The following is a 19784-nucleotide window of genomic DNA, read 5'->3' as shown; positions in this document are numbered from 1 at the left end:
GGGCAAACGGGGTGTAATCCTTGGGCTCCTGGCAGTGGCCAGGTTTGCACAGGTGCACTGGCCAGTGCTTGTTCAGCAGAAGGGCTCACGGTGGGAAGGAAAAGCTCCAGAATGAAGCAATATGCCTCCTGCAGACTGCACGGGGGCTGGGAACAGTTTAAAAGTGACACCTTTGACATTTCTGAACAAGTGAACTTTCACTACTTCTCCCATTCGAGAGACGAGGCCGTCTCGTCCCACTGTGGTGGCATTAGAAAGGGCAGTGCGGGGCTTCTCGCTGCTGGGGTTTGTCACTATGGAATTTACTCTTTCCCTAGGGACCATGCAAAGAGGTTTGTTTTTCTTTTTGCTCCCAGGGCAGGTAGGCCGGAGGAGAGCACTGGCCCATCAGAGAGCATTTCCAGCCACTAGCCCACAGCACTGGTGTCTGGCAGCAGTTGGGCAGTGCACACACTCCATAGCTTTCTGTTCCACAGCAACTGATGACATCAACCAGAGAGGCCAGAGGCTTATTTTAATGAGCAAATCAAAGAGTCTGGCAGGCTGAGAAATCCACCATCAGAAACCTGCATAGCTGGTTTATTGGACAAACTGTTTTATACAACGAAAGAGAAAAGATGGCCAGAAAGGTGTGTGCGCCCTGGCCAAGTTACTCGTTGGAAAATGCTACAAACATGGAATTATAAAACCTGCATCACAGCAGAATTCGGTGATAGGGCAAACTTGCTGTATCAGACCCCAACTCCCAGGGACAGCGAGACAAAGGCACCGAGTCTAGAGTCACCCAAATGGGAAGCCAGATATCAAGCGTGATTTGGGGTGGGGTATCCCCCCGTTTGCTCACTGGGATGGGCCAAGCCACGGACTGGGCTGACTCCACAGCTCGAGGACAACGTGCTACGGGGAGAGCTGGTTCCCATTTCACTAAGTTCCCACCCACGGCTCCTTTTGCTCCTGCTTTTGGCAGGACAACATGTAACCTGGGCACCAAGGGCTCTCTTGTCTCTTGGCTGGAGAGGATTTCTGGTGGAGGGGCGCAGTGGGATCCAGCCACGAGGAAGGACCGTGGCTCTTTTCGCCAGGTCTACACTAGACTTTTCTTGGAAAGTTTCCCACCAGTTCGGCTGCAAGCACTAGTGCACCCTGGGCTCCAGCGGGCTGCCAGCGTGGGCCACCGTGCGTCACCTCTGCTCCCGGTAGCTACCACTGCTGCTGCAGCACTGGTGTTTGCAAGGGTCGGGTGGGATGTTTGCCAGAGTGCCGGGGAGTGAAGGCAAGGCCCTTGCTTCGCTGTTCACTCCTTGATCCCCTCTAGAGGTCCCTTCCCAGGACCCCTTTGCACCTGCTGTACCACTAGTATCCCCCGACCCCCAAAGTAACAAACAAAACAAACCCAAAACTGCCACCCCTTGCGCTAGCGCTCAGCCAACCAGCTGCCCCCTCCGATCTCCAGAGGAACCAGAGCTCCCAGCAGCTGAAAGAATACAGGGAACACAGGGCAGGGAACAAGCGAGATCACAACAGAAAGAACAAGGAGACGCTGGAACCAGGAGCGACCCCCCAAAGCTGTCGGCAGGTGTGTACTGAGCGGGGTCTAACAGTCTGGCGGTGGATTCGGGGAATCCGCGCACTGAGTGGCAGCCTCGTCCGGAGTCCCTCGGGAGGAGCCGAGGTGCTGGCGGTTTTTGGCATTCTGCATACCGGTCCGTAGCGAGCTCGGGCGGGAGAGAGGTTACTGGTGTGACTTGGGGCCCGGAGGGGGTAAGGTCGAGTCGTCAAAGAGGGGGTTCTTCACTTCCATTTCTCCAGTCTGCAGCGGTTGGCAGGGAAAGAAGATTATATAACCAACAGGTTAGAGGTCACAGAATCTTATGTCAGCCCCCCTCGCTCTGAGACACTGTTTATTATGACACAATAGCCCTCCCACCCCATCCTCCCCAGGCAGCGCAGCAGTGCCACTTTCATTAGCAATTGTATCGCAGAAGGGCCTAGAGCAGGGGTGGGCAAACAACGGCCCGCAGGCCGAATCCGGCCCCTCAGGGCTTTGGATCCGGCCCGCGGCGCTGCCAGCATCATGTCCCTGCGGCCCTAGGCCGGGGGGGGGGGGGGGGGGGGGGGGAGGGGGGCGGCAGAGGGCTCCATGCGTTGCCCCTGCGTGCAGGCACCGCCCCCCACAGCTCCCATTGGCCGGGAACGGGGAACCACGGCCAATGGGAGCTTCGGGGGAGGTACCTGGAGGCGCGGCAAGGGCAGCGCACGTGGAGCCCTCCGCCCCCGCTCCCTCAGGGGCTGCAGCGCTTCGGGGAGTGGCGTGGAGCCGGGGACTGGGCAGGCGTGCCCTGGCCCCGGTGTGCGCTGCTGCCACCCTGGAGCTGCTTGACGTAAGCAGCGTCGGGCTGGAGCCCGAACCTCTCCTGCACCCCACCCCCCAACTCCCTGCCCTAAGCCCCCTGCCTGCATCTCACACCCCTCCTGCACCCCAACTCCCTGTCCTGAGCCCCCTCGTAGACCCCACACCCCTCCTGTACCCCAACCCCCTGCCTTGAGCCCCCTGCTGCACCCTGCACACCTCAACCCCCTGCCCTGATCCCCTTCCTGCACTCCGCACCCCTCCTGTACCCCAACCCCCTGCCCTGAGCCCCCTGCTGCACCCCGTGCACCTCAACCCCCTGCCCTGAGCTCCCTCCTGCACCCCGTGCACCTCAACCCCCTGCCCTAAGCCCCCTGCCTGCATCTCGCACCCCTCCTGCACCCCAACCGCCTTCCCTGAGCCCCATCATACAATCCGCACTCCCTCCCGCACCCCAACCCCCTGCCCCGGCCCTGCATACAATTTCCCCACCCAGATGTTGCCCTCGGCCCAAAAAGTTTGCCAACCCCTGGCCTAGAGGCTCTGGCCAAGATCAGGGCCCTGTTGTGCCGGGTGCTGCACAGACACGCAGTGAGAGACAGTCCTGCCCGGTAGTGTAGATGCAGCCAACTGCAAACATTCTTCCCTTCACCAAGCTCCATTTACACCAGGGGCTAGGCCACCATAGCCGCAATGCTGCGGGATGTCACAACCCTGAGCACCGTAGCGACGTCAACCTAAAATGGAAGTGCAGGCCATGCCTGTGTCTCCACTAGCAGCGCTTTACCGGGATCGCTGTGCCTCTATACTAGGGTTACCATATTTAAACATTAAAAAAAGAGGACACTCCACGGGGCCCTGGCCCCTTCCCTTCCCTTCCCCGCCCCTTCCCCAAAGTCCCCGCCCCCTCCCCTGAGCACCCCGCATTCCCCCTCCTCCCTCCCAGCCACGCGAAACAGCTGCCCGAGCGCTACCGGCTTCATGGTTTGCCGGGCAGCCTCCAGACCCTGCGCCCCTGGCCAGGCGCTTCCCCAGCGCAGCCGGAGCCCGGGAGGGGTAGCGCCCGGCCGGGGGCGCAGGGTCTGGAGGTCTGGGGGCTGCCCGGGACTTCTGCTCACACAGGGGCATTGATCTGGGATCACAGCTCCTCACACCCCTCACAGGCGTCGCTATGCCAGCAGAAGTCTGCAGTGTAGACTGACCTGAGGCCTGGTCTACACCGAGAGACCCAGAGAACCCTCAATTTCGTAGTTAGGTCAGCCTAACCCCTGGCATAGACGCCATTAGGTTGACGGAAGATTTCTTCCATTGACCTGGCTGCTGCCTCTTGGAGAGACGGATTATCTACATAACGGAACCCCCTTTCCAGCCATGTAGGAAGCATCTACACCGAGGTGCCACAGCGGCACAGCTGCAGCACCGGACCTGTGCCGCTGTAGTGTAGACATAACCTGAGCCCCAGAGCCTGCACCCTGGGCTCTGTGACTCGCTGCTGCGGGGTTGGGGTTTTTGCAGTGTGGATGAGGGAAGTGACATAGCTGAGATGGGGACCCGGGTGTTCCCATCCTGTGCTCTATCCGCTGGTCCATGCGGCCGCTCCAAGAGACGTCACATTTCCATTCTGAAGTGTGGCATTGTAGGAGCAGATTATGGAACTTCCCTGAGGCTGGGTCCCACCCTGGCTTTGTGAGGAGGGGCGGGAGGAGGTGTAGATGGTATAGGCTCCGGTACCCTTGACCTCTGCTGAGGGGACAGTCTGACCTGCCTGGGCTGTGTTGATCACAGGACTTTTGGACGTGGGCTTTGGCCAAGTTACCCAGGAGACTAAGTGACCAGCTGGGGATGGAGCTGCCAAATAAGATGATTGGTGGGGGAGGAGGGGTGAGAGAGAGCACACAGCTGGGAATCTCTCAGATGGACAAATCTGAAGGCGATGCCTCTCAGCGGGGAAGGGGGGGGGAGAGGAAACAGCCCCACTGAGGCCCAACTACTGTCCCCTTTGGCCACCTTTACAAAACCAGCCCATGAGCCAGCGTTTGCAGCTCTGCAGGGACTAGGAGCTGAAAAATCTGACAGGAACCAGCTGTTTATTCCCCAGACTGCCAGTGTGCGCCCTTTAATGGGCTGTAAAGATGTAATGATGACCCTTAATCTAGGCCCTGATGGTCTGGCAGGGACAGCGATTACCATGTGAAAGGCTGCACTAAAGCTCCCTTTCCGAGTCATTGTGCTTTTTGCACCATAGCTTGTCACAAGGCGGGTAGGCGCTGCCATTGGCGAGGGGGGCCACTGTCGCCAAGCCCAGGAAAAGAATCTGGGGGTTTGCAGCTGAGGCTCCCTAAAAGCACATCAGCCAGGAAACCCCATCTGGGGGGTTACACTGGTCAGTATCTCCTGGGAGGGAGCAAACCTGGCTTCCTTGCCCGATCTAATCAATATCACCCGGCCGGCCCCTTGCCTGGTCAGCTGACAGATGGGAAGCGCCCCACTCCATTCCGGCACTCAGTGGGGGAGAGATTCAGAACAAGCCATGACAAGTTACGGGGTCTCTGCCCACAGGCTGAGGCCTGGTCTACACTTAAAAACAGGTCAACATAGCTACGGTGCTCCAGGGTGTGAAAACTCAAAATCCACTGCCGCAGCTCTGCTGTCCCAACCCCTAGCGGAGACGCAGCTAGGTCCCATTGACCTGGCTGCTGTAGTTAATTCACTTCCCTGAGAGGCGGTAGAAGAATTCTTCCCCTCCACACTCCTGAGTGACAGTTAAGCCAACCTAACCCCTGGTGAAGAATTCTTCCACCAACCTAGCGGCCACCTCCTAGGGTAGTTAACAACCCTGGATTAACTTCCTGATGGGAGAACCCCTCCGGGTCCCTGCAGCGCGCGTCTACGATGCAGCGTTTCCCGTGTAGACGAGCCCTCAGTTTTGACTTGATCATTTGATATTGATTATAAATAGTCAGCAAATATGTATCGTTCCTAGATCATTCATATACAAGTTGGAATGAAACGTTTCGACCTTAGTAAAGCTTTTTGCTAATTTCCCACTGAAGGTTTCGACTAAACTGATACACGCCCGCGACACAGTTGGGTTTCGTTGAAGCAGCCAGCCAGCTCTACTAAGCAGAAGGGTCTGGATCCTGAACAGGATCATTGGGAGCATCTTGGGGGGCCGCCTTCAGCTTAGGTTGAATCCTCTTCTGTGTGAGGGGACGTCAGGAGGAGAGGGGTAGGATGGGAATCTCAAGGAGGAGATTTTGCACGAGGGCCATTTTAAAAAGGTCTTGTTACAAAGAACGAGTTGACTGTTCTTTGTAAGGGAGAGGGTTTTGGAACTGCCTGAGAGCAGGGATCCCGTTCCTCCTCCCCGTCTGCCCAGTGCCGGAGGCCCGGCAGGGCCAGGCAGCGCCAGCTCGAGTGGCTCCCGAGGTAGCTCGCAGGCTCTGAGGCGCGATGGCTGCAAGGGAGCATTGAGAGGCCCCCACGGAAAGGGGCGGAGGAAGCGCACACACTGCCAACTTACAGGAGCCAGCCCTGGGCACTCGTACACCGTGAAATCACCGTCTTCGTTCTCCTCGTCGGAGGATGCCGAGTCAGGCAGTTTGGGCTCCTCTTTATGCCTGAAAAGAGAGAGGCACAGAGAGATGGAGGTGAAATCCACAGGGGCCATTTCCTCTCCAGCTGCAACAGCGCAAACCCAGCACTGTCTAGCAAAGCAGACCCTCCAGCTAGGTTGAAGCAAATGGGGATTCCCAGCACCATCCTTCGGCACCTCTCTCCCCGCCCGGGCATCTCCTGAACTGCACTGGGAACGTCTCCAGAGAGCTCCCGATCCCAGCTCTAGACGCGGGTGACCCTTGTTAACCGTCAGCAGCTGGCAAGGCCGTTGCTGCTTTCTCCGGGAGCGGGAAGGAGTCACTTACTTTTCCATGGAGAGCATCTGCTGTTTCTGGTGTTGGTAGTGATACATCTGGGCGCTCTGAGCCAGCGTCTGATCCCCGGGCTTCAAAAGGAAAACAGAAGCTGTGAACACAGGTCTCCAGAGAGCGGCTAGCTTTCCATTGCCCACAGACCGGAGCCCAGAGGCCAGGCTGAGAGACAGGTTTTAACAGGACTAGAGATGACTTCTCTACGGCACCCGCCCTCCCCCTTTGTGTTTCACTAGCCTCTCCGGAATTCATGCAGGGTTTGCTCACAAAGTACAACCTCACGTGTTAAAAATGGACCATGCTGCCAACGGGTCTGAGAGACGGTCTGGAGCAGCTTACCGAGACCTTGTCGTATGGCAGGGGGCCGGGTAGCTTCTGAGCTGGGTAGTCGGTTTTCTGAGCTAGTCTGATTTCCTTCTGCAGCCTACAGAGGGGACAAGGCAGTGGTTAAGCAGGAATGATTTAAAGGGACAGGCCCCAAATGAAACCTATCCACCTTCTTAGCTTTCTCAAATTCCCTTTTCAACCATTCCCCCCTCCAAACCAAACTACCATGGCTTGGCGCTGCAGCAATGAAAATTCCTACCTGCAATTCCATAACAAACCTACGGGTTTGGGTTCACCCACCAGGACAGGTGTCTACACACACACGCTGAGCTAAAAACCATCTGAGCATCTATCTGCTCACTGGTTCTGACCAGGCAGGAAGCACTGAAACACAATCTTCCCACTCAGAGGTCTGGGGAGAAGCAGTCTTGTACCTTTCAATGGCCTGCCTGTTCTCCAGAGCGGAGCAGAGAGGACAAGCATGAGTCAGGGCCACGGAGGTGTAATGAATAGTGTAGAGAAGGCTGATCAGGAGCTTCTGTTCTGCCTGTCCCACAGCACAAGAACAAGGGACGTTCAACGAAACAGAGCAGGAAATTCAGAACTGATCAAAGGAAACTGTTTCCTGAATGTGGAATTAGCTTGTAGAACTCACAGTCACAGGCTGTGAGGAGGCCAAGAACGTAGGGATTGGAGGTTTATACGGATAACAAGAACATCCAGAATTCTAACGTGGGTTGGAAGGAATATTAAATCTCATGCTTTAGAGCGTAAGCTCATCTCTCCGAGTGCTGGGGAACAGGAGGGAATCTTCATGAGGGACACATTATTCCACATGTGCCTACTACATGGTTTCTCTTGCTCCTTCCCCTGAAGTATCCGGTGCTGGCCACTATCAAAGACAGGACACTGGGTGAATCCAGTCTAGCAGTGCCCATGTTCTTATGAGTTAACTCCATTCATTGCGGCATCAAGCCATTGAACACTGTTCTAGCGATCACCCAGCACTTGTGTGGACGGAGCCAGGGTGTGTGATCTGCTCACAGAAAGCAGGGCAGGAGTCTTCCTGCTTTCAGGTGGTTACGCTGGATCCTTACGTATCTGGGAAGCTCACTGGAACAGGGGCTGTTTGAACAGGGTTCTCGCCCATGCCTGGGGTTCCTAAGTGTCCCCGATAAGTAATCGCAGATAGAAAGGCTCCTTCTGACACTGTCTCCTAGGATCTATTAATTGGCCGTCACAAGTGACAGTCTAGCCAAGCACGCGGCACCTCCCTGCCCTAAAACTCTTCTCACGAGTGGCTCCCACCCATCCAGCCTGGCTCTAGAGCGCCCATCACCACTGCGCCTTACACAACGATTGCTATTAAGTATCGGTCAGGACACTGGACCCACTCTCTCTTGCTTTATGCGCCTTGTCTCCCCTGCTTGCCTCCTATGGGTGCAGACGGAGATGCGTTTTGCACCGTGCCAGGCGAAGGCTCAGCCTGAGGTCCCTAGCCCAAGGAGAGCGATTTCTCTATTTTTAAAATCCTTCCCCAATCCCCTCCCAGTTGCACAGAAGTCCAGGCACAAATTCATCAGGACACCAGGCGGAGGCCCAGCCGTCTGCTGGAGGAGGTCCCTGCTGGCTTACCTGCACCAGCAGATCGCAGCCACGATTAAAGCAATGATGCCGGCGACAGAGAACACCACGATCATCCCTGCAGAGGAAGGAACACAGCCCAGAGCTCGTCACCTGGCTGCTACTGACCAAGATAGCCCAAAACGGACAGAGCAGGTTGTTATGGGCTGTGATGGTTTGCTGGTGGGGGCTCCCTCCCTGCCCTTTCAATAACTAACCCCTCCAAGTCCTGTAACGCCTACCCCGCTGGGCACTATCGCTCACACGCAGCTTCAGTGACTGTTATTGTACCAGGTACGTATGACAGTAAACCTGGTGACTGCCGGTCTCATAAGCAAACTGAATTCCATCTCTCCCCACTGGGAAACGCAATGAACTTCCAGGAGAGGCCAGCCTGAGCTGCAAAGCTCCGCTTCGGAGCCAAACTGCCTCATGGCCCATCACAGACACAGCGGCAAGCCCTGAGGTGCTAAACCAGCTCCCGCACCCCCGCACAGCCTGGATCGGGCCCATCCCTAGCTCTGAACTCCAAAGGGAAGCTTGCACCTACCGAGTATCAGGAGGTCATTTGAAGTGACATGGAACACCTCCACCGGAGAACTCTTCACTGTCTTGGTGGCAGAGGTGGGATGAGATGTCACAGCCCTGTGGCTCGCTCTGTTCCTCTTGAGGGACTCCCCTCTCACCCCAGCAGCTTCAGGATGCTTCCCTGACGGGGCCTGGGTGGCTGTGCAAGAAAGCAGAGACCACAAGCATCAGCAGACGCAGCGTGACCTCCCAACACCCAGCTCTGGGGCAGGCAGCGGAGTTATGGACAAAGAAGTGAAAACTATTCGCTACCCCCATTGGTGTTTAATGCGTTAGCACCGACCAGGATGCACCGTCTTGCTGTTCACGGGGATGCAATACAGAACCCCAGAACATACGGGCCAGAAAGCCCGCAACGTACCCCTTGCTAATAGATCCTGCAGCCCCTCGGCGAGCTCAACTCCCACTGCGGCCAATGGGTCTTGTGCTACGACCGCAGGATCAGGCCCGGAGCTGGTGGGGGAAATCACTTGTGGAATAAATGCGAAGTCCGCAGCCGCTCTCCTCCGTTCGAGCACTTGTGCCCCCCATTATAAAATACAGCCATAAAAGGAAACTTGATTGCCCTGGCATCAGCAGTTTGGGTGCCTCTTATATTAGGAAATAAGGCAACGAAATCTCTCAAGAAATCCCAGCTCATGGGATGGAAAAGGGAGAGAGAGAAGACAAAATTTCCCAAGGTAGGGAACATCTCTCCCCAAAAGCATGTCCCTTTCCCCCGGTCACCAAACAGACAGCACTTCTAGAGCATCTTTCATCTAGAATCTCCCGGGAGAGGTCATCTCTCTTTTACAAATGGAGAAACTGAGGCACAGAGAGGTTAAGGGAGTTCCTCAAGGTCACACAGAGTTGTAGTCGAGCCAGGAAGAGACCCCGGTCCCCTGCTCTAACCACTAGCCTACACTGCCGTGACATGCCTCGAGGATGGGAGTCTCGTATTTGTTTCCAAATGAGGGAGTGCACATATTCTCCAGGCCCTTGGCTTTGCTCCTGCTGAATCCAGGAGCCTTGTAATATGGTGCTTACAGAGCAATGAAAACTCCATGGCCTGCTCTCTCCCCAGCTCAGCCAGCCAGGAAATGCCAGAAACACTTCCCTGGAAACCTAGTAATTTAGGCCAGGAACTTAAGCACCACTCTATTAAATTGGCAGCAGGGACAGTAAAACGGAACCCTTCGTAAGCAGGGCATTTCAGAGGGCTCGTGTTTATTTACTTTCCACGGTTTTCAGCCTTCGAGAGGAGAGTCTGAGTTGTTGATCACAGGAGTCGTGTCTGAACACTGGGACCGTTGGCCTCAGAGTCACTGAACGCGGAAAGCAGCGCAACTGCATGAAAGCGGCTGGGAGAACAGGCTAAGGAGAGCAGGTGGGTGACTTCTGGACTCACCATCCTGGAGCAGATGGAGGTGAGAGGCATCCTGCCTGGCCAGCACGTCAGCTAAGAAGTCGATTTCTTCCTCTAGGTTGGGAACAGAAGTTCTCCCTGAGGAAAGAGAGAAAACTACTGTAATGGTTTACTGCTATGGAGCATCAGGGGCTTACGGCTCCCAAAGGAATGGTCAGCTGCCCACAGCAACCCGTGCATTATACAGGGCAAGGATCCAGCTCTGCGGCTGGAGAGCAAGTGACAGCTTGGAGCTCCTGCAGGAGCAGTTTCCTCCGTAGGCAGGTCTGAAACACACTCTGCTAATAGAGGGCAGGGATTCTGAAACTGGGGGTCCTGAGGTTATGTGGGGATCACGAGTACACGCACAAAACAGAGCAACTGCAGTAAAATATATAACTGAAATCTAGTGTTTTAGAAAATGACACACCTTTCCATCACAATATAGTGCAGTTACTTCACAAAAAAGGTAATTTATAATGTAACTGCCAGACACACAGGCAGGTGTGGCACTGTGGGGGTGCTTACGGGGGTTATAGCCACCTCAAAATTTGCCTTAGCCCCCGTGCCTACCCCTCCCAGCGCAAAGGCCAAACCTTATGCAGAAGTAAGGGTGACATGGTATGGCATTGCCACCCTTACTTCTGCAATTCTGCGCTGCTGCTGGCGGCAGTGCTGCCTTCAGAGCCGGGCACCCAGCCAGTAGCCACTGCTCTCCGGCTGCCCAGCTCTGAAGGCAGCGCTGCCGCCAGCAGCAGCATAGAAGTAAGGGTGGCAATGGGGCGCTAAGTCTGCTGTGAAAATGGATCTTGACAAAATTTCTTCACGCCCTCCCAGTATTAAACAGTAACAATTTTTAAAAACAACTTTTCTGCTTATAATGATAATAATTCGATAACAATGTTTTAGTCTTAATTTAAAAGCAATGGGAAAAGGTAAATTCATTTTAAACAACAGGGTTATAAATTTAGCATTTAAAATACTGTTAAATATAAAAAAAATGTATTTTTAATTGTTAAGGGCGGGGGGGGGGGTTGCTGTGTGAAAGGGGTCGCCAATCCAAAAAGTTTGAGAACCACTGTGCTAAATCCTGCAGCCTGTAGGTGAGTGTAGTCAATGGGTCTTGTGTTAAGACTGCAGGATTGGACCTTTAGCTGGTGAAAACGGCGGAGAAGAAACAGCACCCACCTGCCTCCCTGGCACCCTATACAAGCAGCACTGGCCAATGTCAGGTGACTCTCTCCCAGTCCTGTAATTCAGACTCTGAGCGCCCCCCCCCCCAACCAAACCCAAAATAGTTGGGGGGGGGGGGGGGGGTTCCCCCCCCCCCCCCCCCCCCCGAAAGAGATTTTAAGCAGAACTCAGAAAATCCCACTGACGGGCTGGAAATATTTCACTGCTCCGATGGAATCAGAAGGCGGTGGCGAGCAGAAAGGAAGTCACAGCCAAGACAGCCTTCTGTACAGGTTCCTCACGTTGTGATCACAGCCGCCAGTCCCAGATAAACCCCATCAGAGCAAATCCAGAACCCTAAAAGGGCCAGGTCTGGCCTACAAGTGTGTAACAGCCACTGAGCTCATGTAAAATGTTTTATTAAAGCTAATGTTAAAATTGTCTAATACACAGGTCTAAAAAAGAGTTTCTAAACATCTGGGTATAACGCTTGAATTATCCAGAAGTACAGAGCTTGGTTTGAAAAGCCAGAACGTTCACATAGTACATAATCTGCAATATCTCAAATGAAGGTTAATAAATGTAATGATCCAGTTTAAATACTAGCATCCAAATATTCCGATACATCACTCGCAAAAAGTTATACTAAGAATAGTTTATGGAAAGCAAATATAGCAATGAGCGTAGATTGTCCCTCAGTAACTGGGAATTTAGGAGAGGTTGTCCCTCTGTAAATACAATCCATCAGAGAAGTATGTCAGTTACTTTCCTGATTTCGCTTTTCAATGGCACTCCAGCTCAAAAAGCCAAGAAAAATATTTGCTGCCATCACAAGGCTAAGAAGAAAAACACGTCCGTTTAGAAGCTATCTGGGAATTGACCCTCTGCATTTGTTAGAGAAAGACAACAAACAAAGGTACAAACCTTTTACATGTTATAGCAGCAATTGTAGGGTCTCTCTTGAAATCAAACAGCAGGTGACTGTGCCGGAATGGGGCTGGGCATCAGAGGAAAGGTAGAGTAGGGTAGACTATGACCAGCTAGTGTGTTTTAAACACAACTTGCTCTACCTACACTAGGTGCAAAGTCCTGTTAGCTAACACATTTTCTAACATACCCTTTCCCCCTACTCTAGAGGTGGCCCTTGAGTAGATGCTGGGTTCTCTGCTATTGGACACTGGATATTTATCTAGACATCCCCACCCACCCTTGGAGTTCTGGACACATCTCGGATCATCGAGGCTTGCTCTGAACTTGCCCTATGTAATCAAAGCCCCTGGGGGCTGGTCGGAAGCCCCCGGAGCTGGTAGCACTCAACAGAGGAAGAGGCCGTATTCTTGAGAAACACGATTTGAAAATTATTTATTCCCATGGAAGATTATTATTAGGCAGGGTCTCCTGAGAAGGGCAGGGGATGAGAGAGGACACTTTGCCCTTACTCCAGATCCTCGGATGAAAGGACATTTTACATGAAGGATTGTCAACTCCTTCCCTTTAAGAAGCCAATACCAGCCCTGGTTGGACAAAGCCCAATTTTTCCTGGGTGTTGAGGAGGGTTGAGAGGCACAAGGTGCTTCTGAGGCTGGATGGGGTTTCCATTCAATCATCCCATTGTTCTCCGCCCAAGCAGGTGTTCCATACAGGAGCCACTGGGTGGGATAGCACAGCCTGTGTCAAACGGGACGTCAGACTAGACAATCCCAATGGAACGTCCCTTCTGGCCTTGACATCCATGGCTCTATGGCTGACGTGTGTGTGGGGGGCGGTGGGGGTGGGGACTTCCTGCCAAACATTTTGAAGGTTTCTGAGTACACGCAACTTGTAGGTTGTATGTTGTGCACAAAGATCTCAAAGAGCTTCACAAACATCCACCTTCTCAGCACCCCTAGGCTTGGCATAACTCCAATCTGTGTGAAATGGGGGCTGAGGCGCACAGCCTGGCCAAGGAGCAAGTCAATGGCAGCACTGGAAAAAAGAACCCAGGAGTCCTACTCTCCAGCTGGGAGAATACTCCATTCGCCCTCCCTCCATTCTATTTACAAACATTCCCATGGCGCCGCAGCCCTGCAAGAAATACCCTCTGTCCTATAAATGAAACCCACACAGACCACTGGGCGTCGAGGTGAATGAGAGGCAGATAGAAATTACGCAGAAAGGGAAACCCGGAGGATGTTGTGAAACGGAGCCGGCCGAGGGAGGAAAGGAAAGTGATGAAAGTCTGGGGAGCAGCAGTGCCTCTTGGGAACACCATGAACAGGCCCTTCCCCGAAACATGCACTGCAATAGTGTTTCTCAAGTCAATAACCTGAGTTCATGGCCTGACCAGGCCTCAGCGGAGTGACACCGACCAGTGGGGCTGGAATGGACAGGCTGCCGCGAGCCGCACAACGTCCAGCTAAGCGGTGTTTGGCTATCGCCCACGCGACGCCCGGGACGGCCCTGGCACTGCACAGGGAAGATGATCTGTCCCTGCTCTGAGGTTAGGAACATAAGGGGAAGTGATGACAGATGACGGAGAGGGAGAGAAACTCAGAAGAAGTGAGGAGAAAGGGCATCAATCCCGTCCTGCCAGCCCCCACGCCTCAGCTCTCCAGGCGGGATCACCAGCATGCGCATGGCCCCTCCCAGCTTCCCCCAGCCCTCCTGCTCCCTCACACCAGATCATGTACGTTCACCATGGGCCTCCTCCTCGGCCCAGAGGGTAGGGCAGTCTCCAAGCTCTAAGCGGGGGAGGAAGGATCATGAACTCCGGTGTTCTCCGGGGCCAACAGGGGTCTGTCCAATCATGGGTGCAAGATGACATGAAGACCCCAAAAGTATGGGCTAGGGGCCACCGCCCCCTGCTGGCCCTGCCCACATTCACCTTGGGGGGGATCTCACTGGCAGTGAGTCACAAACCAGAGTTTGCCACTGACTGAGCTAGACACAGAACCCATCTCCTGCCCCTTGGGAGGAGAGATTTGCCTTAATGATGCCAGCAGCAGATATGAACCCCTGAAGCCAGCAGCCGCTGCTGTCAGCACAGTCCCGGGCAGGCTGCGCTCAGGGCCCCCCATCCCTGCACTTTGAACTCGGAGCATCCTCAGGGCGTGCGGTACAAAGGCAGCTGCAGAGCCGCGGAGAGCGCCGTGCTCCTGATAGCTGCGGGGCCATTGCATGGCACAACAGCGGGCCTCATTGCCCTACTGCAGGAGGAGGTCAGGCCCAATATGCTGCAGAGCCAGGCGGGTCTCCCTTGGTGACCGAGGGCCAGCAGCTCACATGAGGCAGGGGCCTGGCAGAGTTACCGGCTCCCACTGGCCCCTCACACAGGAGCAAACACGACTTTGCAAACACAGTGGCAAGCGGGAAGCCTGGCGGTGAGCCCCCAGCCCCCTGCACACATGCTAATGAGCCAGCGCCGCAGGCTCCAAGACAGACGGCTGCTGCGACAGGAAGTCCTCCAGGCAGGGCCTGTTTGCCCCCGCCCCGCGCAGAGAGCACCCGTCTCCATCTGTGGGTGGGGAGCTGGGGCAAGGGCTTTCACTGCTGCGTGGGCCTATGCCACATCCTACGTCACTAGCCCCAACTCCGGCTCAGTGCCGCGGCCGCCTGTACTGTGCTCCCCTGCCCAGCCAGTGCCCCACGCTTAGTGGCGGTCGGTGCTGCTCTCAGCCACGCGGGCAGGGTGGTCCCCGAGGCAGCAGCGCAGCCCTGATCCCCACCTGCCAGAGAGCGCGCTGCTTCCTGACGTGTCCCATCACTGGACTGCCCTGCCCCTCCCAGCCATTACAAACCACAATCAGACAAAAGCACAGCCGTGCTCCCCAGACCTGCACGCAGGTCTCCGCCTCGGCCGCCTGCTGCCAGCATCTCAAAGCTCTACCACCCCCTTCCACCACTGGGCTTTGTTTTTAAGTGACTGTCCATGGCTCCAAGCGTCTTATAGCCATTCGAATACAGCCTGGTTTGAAGCCCCAGATCTTCCCAACGCTGCCCGCCCCCCAAACTGCCCTCCCACTACGCAGGGAGTGAGGAGCTACAGCACATCTAAGAAGTCAGCAAACCCAGGCACTAACGGGGCAAAGGGGCATTGCAACCCCAAAGATCCTTCAGAAAGAGCTCCCTTCTCTACTGCCCCACGAGCCCCTCTACCCCGAGTGCCCCAGCAGACTGCAGCTCCCTGCAGGGGGCACACAGAGCGGGGGAGGTCTCAGGGAGCCCGGCCCTAAACCAGCTGGACCCATTACCTTGAACTGCACACAACAACTGAACATGTAGGAGCCAGCCAGCTCTCCAAGTGTCTCAATTAGTGGATTATTAACAACATGGTCTGCACATGATCTGCCGCCAAACTCCAACAGAGCTGTCTGGAAGACAGGAGAGCTGTACCTGCTTCCCACGGGGAGGACTGGGGTCCTTGGCATCTTTTAGTACGTAGCCCCCTAGATGTGTATAGTCCTCCCTGGAGAAGGGGGGGCACAGACAGGTCCTGCCCAGAGGCTTGCAGACCACGACCCGATGCAGGGAGGGGGGAGCTCGTGCAAGGAGAGGGAGGAGAGTCGCTCGTGATAAGGCAACGAGGCTCAGGTTTGCATTGGGTGCACATCACCTTCATGCCAGCCCCTCTTGGGCAAAAGGGATCCCCCCCCCCCCCAAGAGTAGCCTCACAGGGGCTGGGCTCCAACACACGTGTGTCAGTGCAAAGGGCATTGGCCAGCTGGGAAGTGACCAGCCTATATCCAGTCATCTGCGTGTCACAAGTATCCTCCAAGAGACCAGGGCCTGGGGGAAGGGCGGTGCTGCCTTGGGGATACCCTTACAGGTGAGCCATAGCACAACTCCCTCCCCCCACAGACTGCTCCTCTGGGCAGAAGGGAAGTGTGTGTTAAGAGCCCAGCCTACGTGTGACTGGGGGCTGATGGCACTAGCCCAGCCCGGCTCTTGGCTGCAAGCCTGGCACACCGTGCAGCCAGCCACATCTCGCACAAGGGCCAAACTCTGGCACCTCCCGTTGATTTTGAATGCACAGAATGTTCTGAAAGATCAGGCCCATTCATAGGACAATTCCCCATCCACTCCCTGCCCCATCATCCCGTGGGAGCAAACCCTGCCTCATTCCTTACTGACACTGCTCCCAAACGGTCCAGAGGTGGCACCATTCTGCCCCGGCAGTTCTGAGCGAGTTAGGTGGTCTGTCGGCGCAACGGCAACGTGCACGTTAAATAGGGAGCATATTAACGGGCAGATACATTTACAGCAAAGTATCCTCCTTGGGGCTTTAAAAACAAGACATTCCGACACTGCACACGCAAGGCAATCGGTTACACAACTGGGAGCTGCTGCTGAAATACAGCGGGCCTGGCCAAACCCCATGATGTGAAATTCATGCTGGGAAGTGCTCTTTTTTGATGCATTGTGCAAAGGCTGCTTTCACTACTCTGTGCATGTCTCTCTCTCTCACACGTACACACACAGAAATCCTGGCATTTGTTACACTGCTTTTGACTTCAGGGAGAGCTTGCCAGACGCATATCAGAGCCTGCTATTCAAGCACCAGGCTTTTAACAGGATTAAACTCAACTTCAAAGCCAGAAGATGTTAAATGCGCTCTCTCTTTTTTTCTACCTCTCAATTGCTTCATTCAGCCAGGGCTGTCCTCAGTGGGGAGCCTTGGAGGATGAATCAAAACACACAAAAGGGGAAGTGGGACAGAGGCGGGCTCAGCATCTGGATAATTCAAGGTTATAGCAATTACAGGCCCCTTTGGAATTTGTTGTCACTTTGAATGTTTGGAAATAAACATCAATTCCCTCCCTGTGTTCTTGTACAATAGAACCCCATCCCCACCCCCAAAACCTAATCCCAGTGACTCAACAATGCTGTTTGTGCCACAGTCCAGCTGATCAGAGACTTTACTTCAGTCTGATTTAAAACAAGAGACATTAGGAGTCACAAACATTTCAAACTGATTTAGTTAAAGCTGTGCAAACCTTTATAGTACATGCACTTAAACCGGGTTTACTCTTGCTTACATCAATCTACTTTGCATCTGTTGCTTTGCCAACAGATTTTATTGTGAGTCTTGATTCATATAATTTAGTCCGATCTCCAGAAAGCTTCCCCAAAGTAACTCCTCTTTGAGCTAGAGCATGTCTCTCACAATATTTAGGGTTTTCCTCGAAGCCCCAGCTCCCAGAGTCATGTGATTAGTTAAGAATTTCAGCTTCCATTTTAAAAGTAGGAAATTTCTAGCCCTCAAGTTTGCAGAGAAAAGCCTGAACATCTGATCCAAATGCACCCTAAAGGCTCAGAAACCAGAAGGAAAATGAAAAGAACCCCAAATATATTATTTTTTATAAAATTGCATGATTTTTAAGCCAGTCTCATGATTTTTAGGGCCCGAATCATGATTTTTGAACACCTGGAGTTGGCAATACTGCATCTGATTTACCAAATTAAGCTACACTAATTTAAGCAAGGGTGAACGTGATTTAAGAGCACCTGCATTAGATGTTTGCACAGGTTTAGCTAGATCAATCTAAAATCAGTTTAAAGAGAAAACCAGTGACACTAGCTCTCTGTGGCCTTTTCTATGTATGAGTTGCACCAGTTTAATTACATTGATTTTAATTGGAGTTTCAATCTAGACAGATTTAAATGAGCGTTTAACATTTAAAGGCATGTGTGTTAGGAGTTTGTACAAGTTAAAATGGATTTTAAAATCTATTGGTTAATCTGGTGCAACTTTTCTAGTATACACAGAAAGACAGTGTAACTGGAGCTCTCTCTAAAAAATACGGTATCATATCATCCATCCTGTATTCTATTTATTTAGATCATATCAGAGGAGGTTACTGGTAGAGCAGCGAGAAGCCTAACCCTTATGTTAGGTTTAGAGTTGACAGAAAGCATGAAATAAACCATTTCTCGGTTTCACACTGGATTCTATCAACACAAGAATAATTATTTATATAGTGATTTTCATCCTTGTAGCTCTTTGGAAAACAGCATGTGCTATTTGGCTGGTAAGACTCTAGCATTCACACCGGCCAGTACCTAATGAGATAACACTGCTATAATGAATTAAGGATCTAGGACGCAGTTTTACATTTAAGCATGAAACTTGCTAAAAGCAGCGAATATGAAATTCAAATGCCTGGAAGGAAAGCAGCCCCTGCATTTATCTTCTATGATACATGACTTTTCTAATTTGGATTTTAAAAGTGACTATAATCCAAAAGGATCCATTTTGCATTGCAGTGTGTTTATTAAAACGTTTCCCTTTCAGTGCAGAAGGGCACTCTTATAAGTCTAGATCTGTTGAAACAGGGCATATTCCACAACTTCACCTTACCATGTTGTGCAGATGTTACTGTAGAGGTTTATATTTCAAAAGGGATGGAGTTGACATGCACATACATAAATCAAAGCGGGGGAGTAAACAACCAGATCAGGGTGCAGAACCATAGGACCAGCTCTGGAAAAGGATAGGGCTTCTTTTAAACACAACAAAACTTTAAGCTCTGATCCTGGAAAAGCCTTTAACATACCCTCACGTGCCAGGAACTGCTAAAGGCAAAGCTAGAGTTACTGCTATGGTGAATAGGACTGCCTCTAGCACATTTAGCATTTGTTCTCCGGCAGTGGTGCACCTGGCAAAGGCTGAAATGCTTGCATAAACAGGGCTTGATGATTTCCAGCTCCATATCAAGACGATGTTCTGGGTGCATATACATCAGGAAACACTATAAGCATTTCTCAACATCAGTGCAATCCTACAGGGTATCTTTCAAAACAGTGTGTGCTAACCATGGGCCTGCTCCTGCTGCCTTTGCTGTCAATGAGGATTGTATCATGGAGGTAGGATATTGAAAGTGAAGTTTTTTAATTCTAGTTAGCGTTTCACTAGGGATGCTGTTGGCTTCTTGCTTCTCTTTCAGGCTTGCCAATAAAAACTGGCCAGTCAGTTCCATGGTATTTCTAGGCAGTTTCATTTCCAGGTTCCTTTGCACTAGCAAAAGGGAGACAAGACTTGGGTCCCACATATGCTGCAGGGGAAAGTTTGTTAAAGACTCTTTTTCCATTGGAATTTTTAAATAAACATGAAAAAAAATATATTGGGTCTAGGTTTTACGAACCTTTAGTTTCGCTAAAACTGAATCGTGGGCCAGATTTCCTCTGGCTGTGTTCCTTTAAGGAAGGGTGTTTACGCTCCAGCTACAAGCGTGTGTACCTGGGAGGTCCAAACTACAAAGTGTTGTATCGTAGCTATGTCAGTCTGGGGTGTGACACACACACACACGCACACGCACACACGCACACACACATGCTTCTAGCAGCATAACTAATGTCATCCCTAGGCAATGTTACACCCCCAAGAGAAAAACTCCTTCTGTCAGCGTATGCTGTGTCTACAGTAGGGGGCTCT

At 52.9% G+C, this 19784-nt stretch overlaps 1 protein-coding gene across 1 annotated transcript in view; it reads right to left on the bottom strand.

Moving 5' to 3' along the window:
• Positions 1–1215: 1215 nt before the first annotated feature.
• Positions 1216–19784, bottom strand: part of NPDC1 (neural proliferation, differentiation and control 1) — a 111520-nt gene continuing 92951 nt past the window's right edge. The window contains exons 3-9 of the mRNA XM_024210180.2: positions 10205–10300; positions 8780–8956; positions 8242–8308; positions 6619–6703; positions 6274–6353; positions 5874–5970; positions 1216–1810 (exon numbers count right to left, since the gene is read on the bottom strand). Of these exons, the coding sequence (XP_024065948.1) occupies positions 1733–1810; positions 5874–5970; positions 6274–6353; positions 6619–6703; positions 8242–8308; positions 8780–8956; positions 10205–10300 (680 nt within the window). The 3' untranslated portion in view covers positions 1216–1732. The remainder of the gene's footprint in view (positions 1811–5873; positions 5971–6273; positions 6354–6618; positions 6704–8241; positions 8309–8779; positions 8957–10204; positions 10301–19784) is intronic.

Source organism: Terrapene carolina, unplaced genomic scaffold (genome assembly GCF_002925995.2).
Source record: "Terrapene carolina triunguis isolate 2854851 unplaced genomic scaffold, T_m_triunguis-2.0 Scaffold449, whole genome shotgun sequence".
In the NCBI taxonomy this organism is placed as follows: Eukaryota; Metazoa; Chordata; order Testudines; family Emydidae; genus Terrapene; species Terrapene triunguis.
Note: the sequence above shows the minus strand (reverse complement) of the source record. Positions and strands in the feature narration are given on the sequence as shown.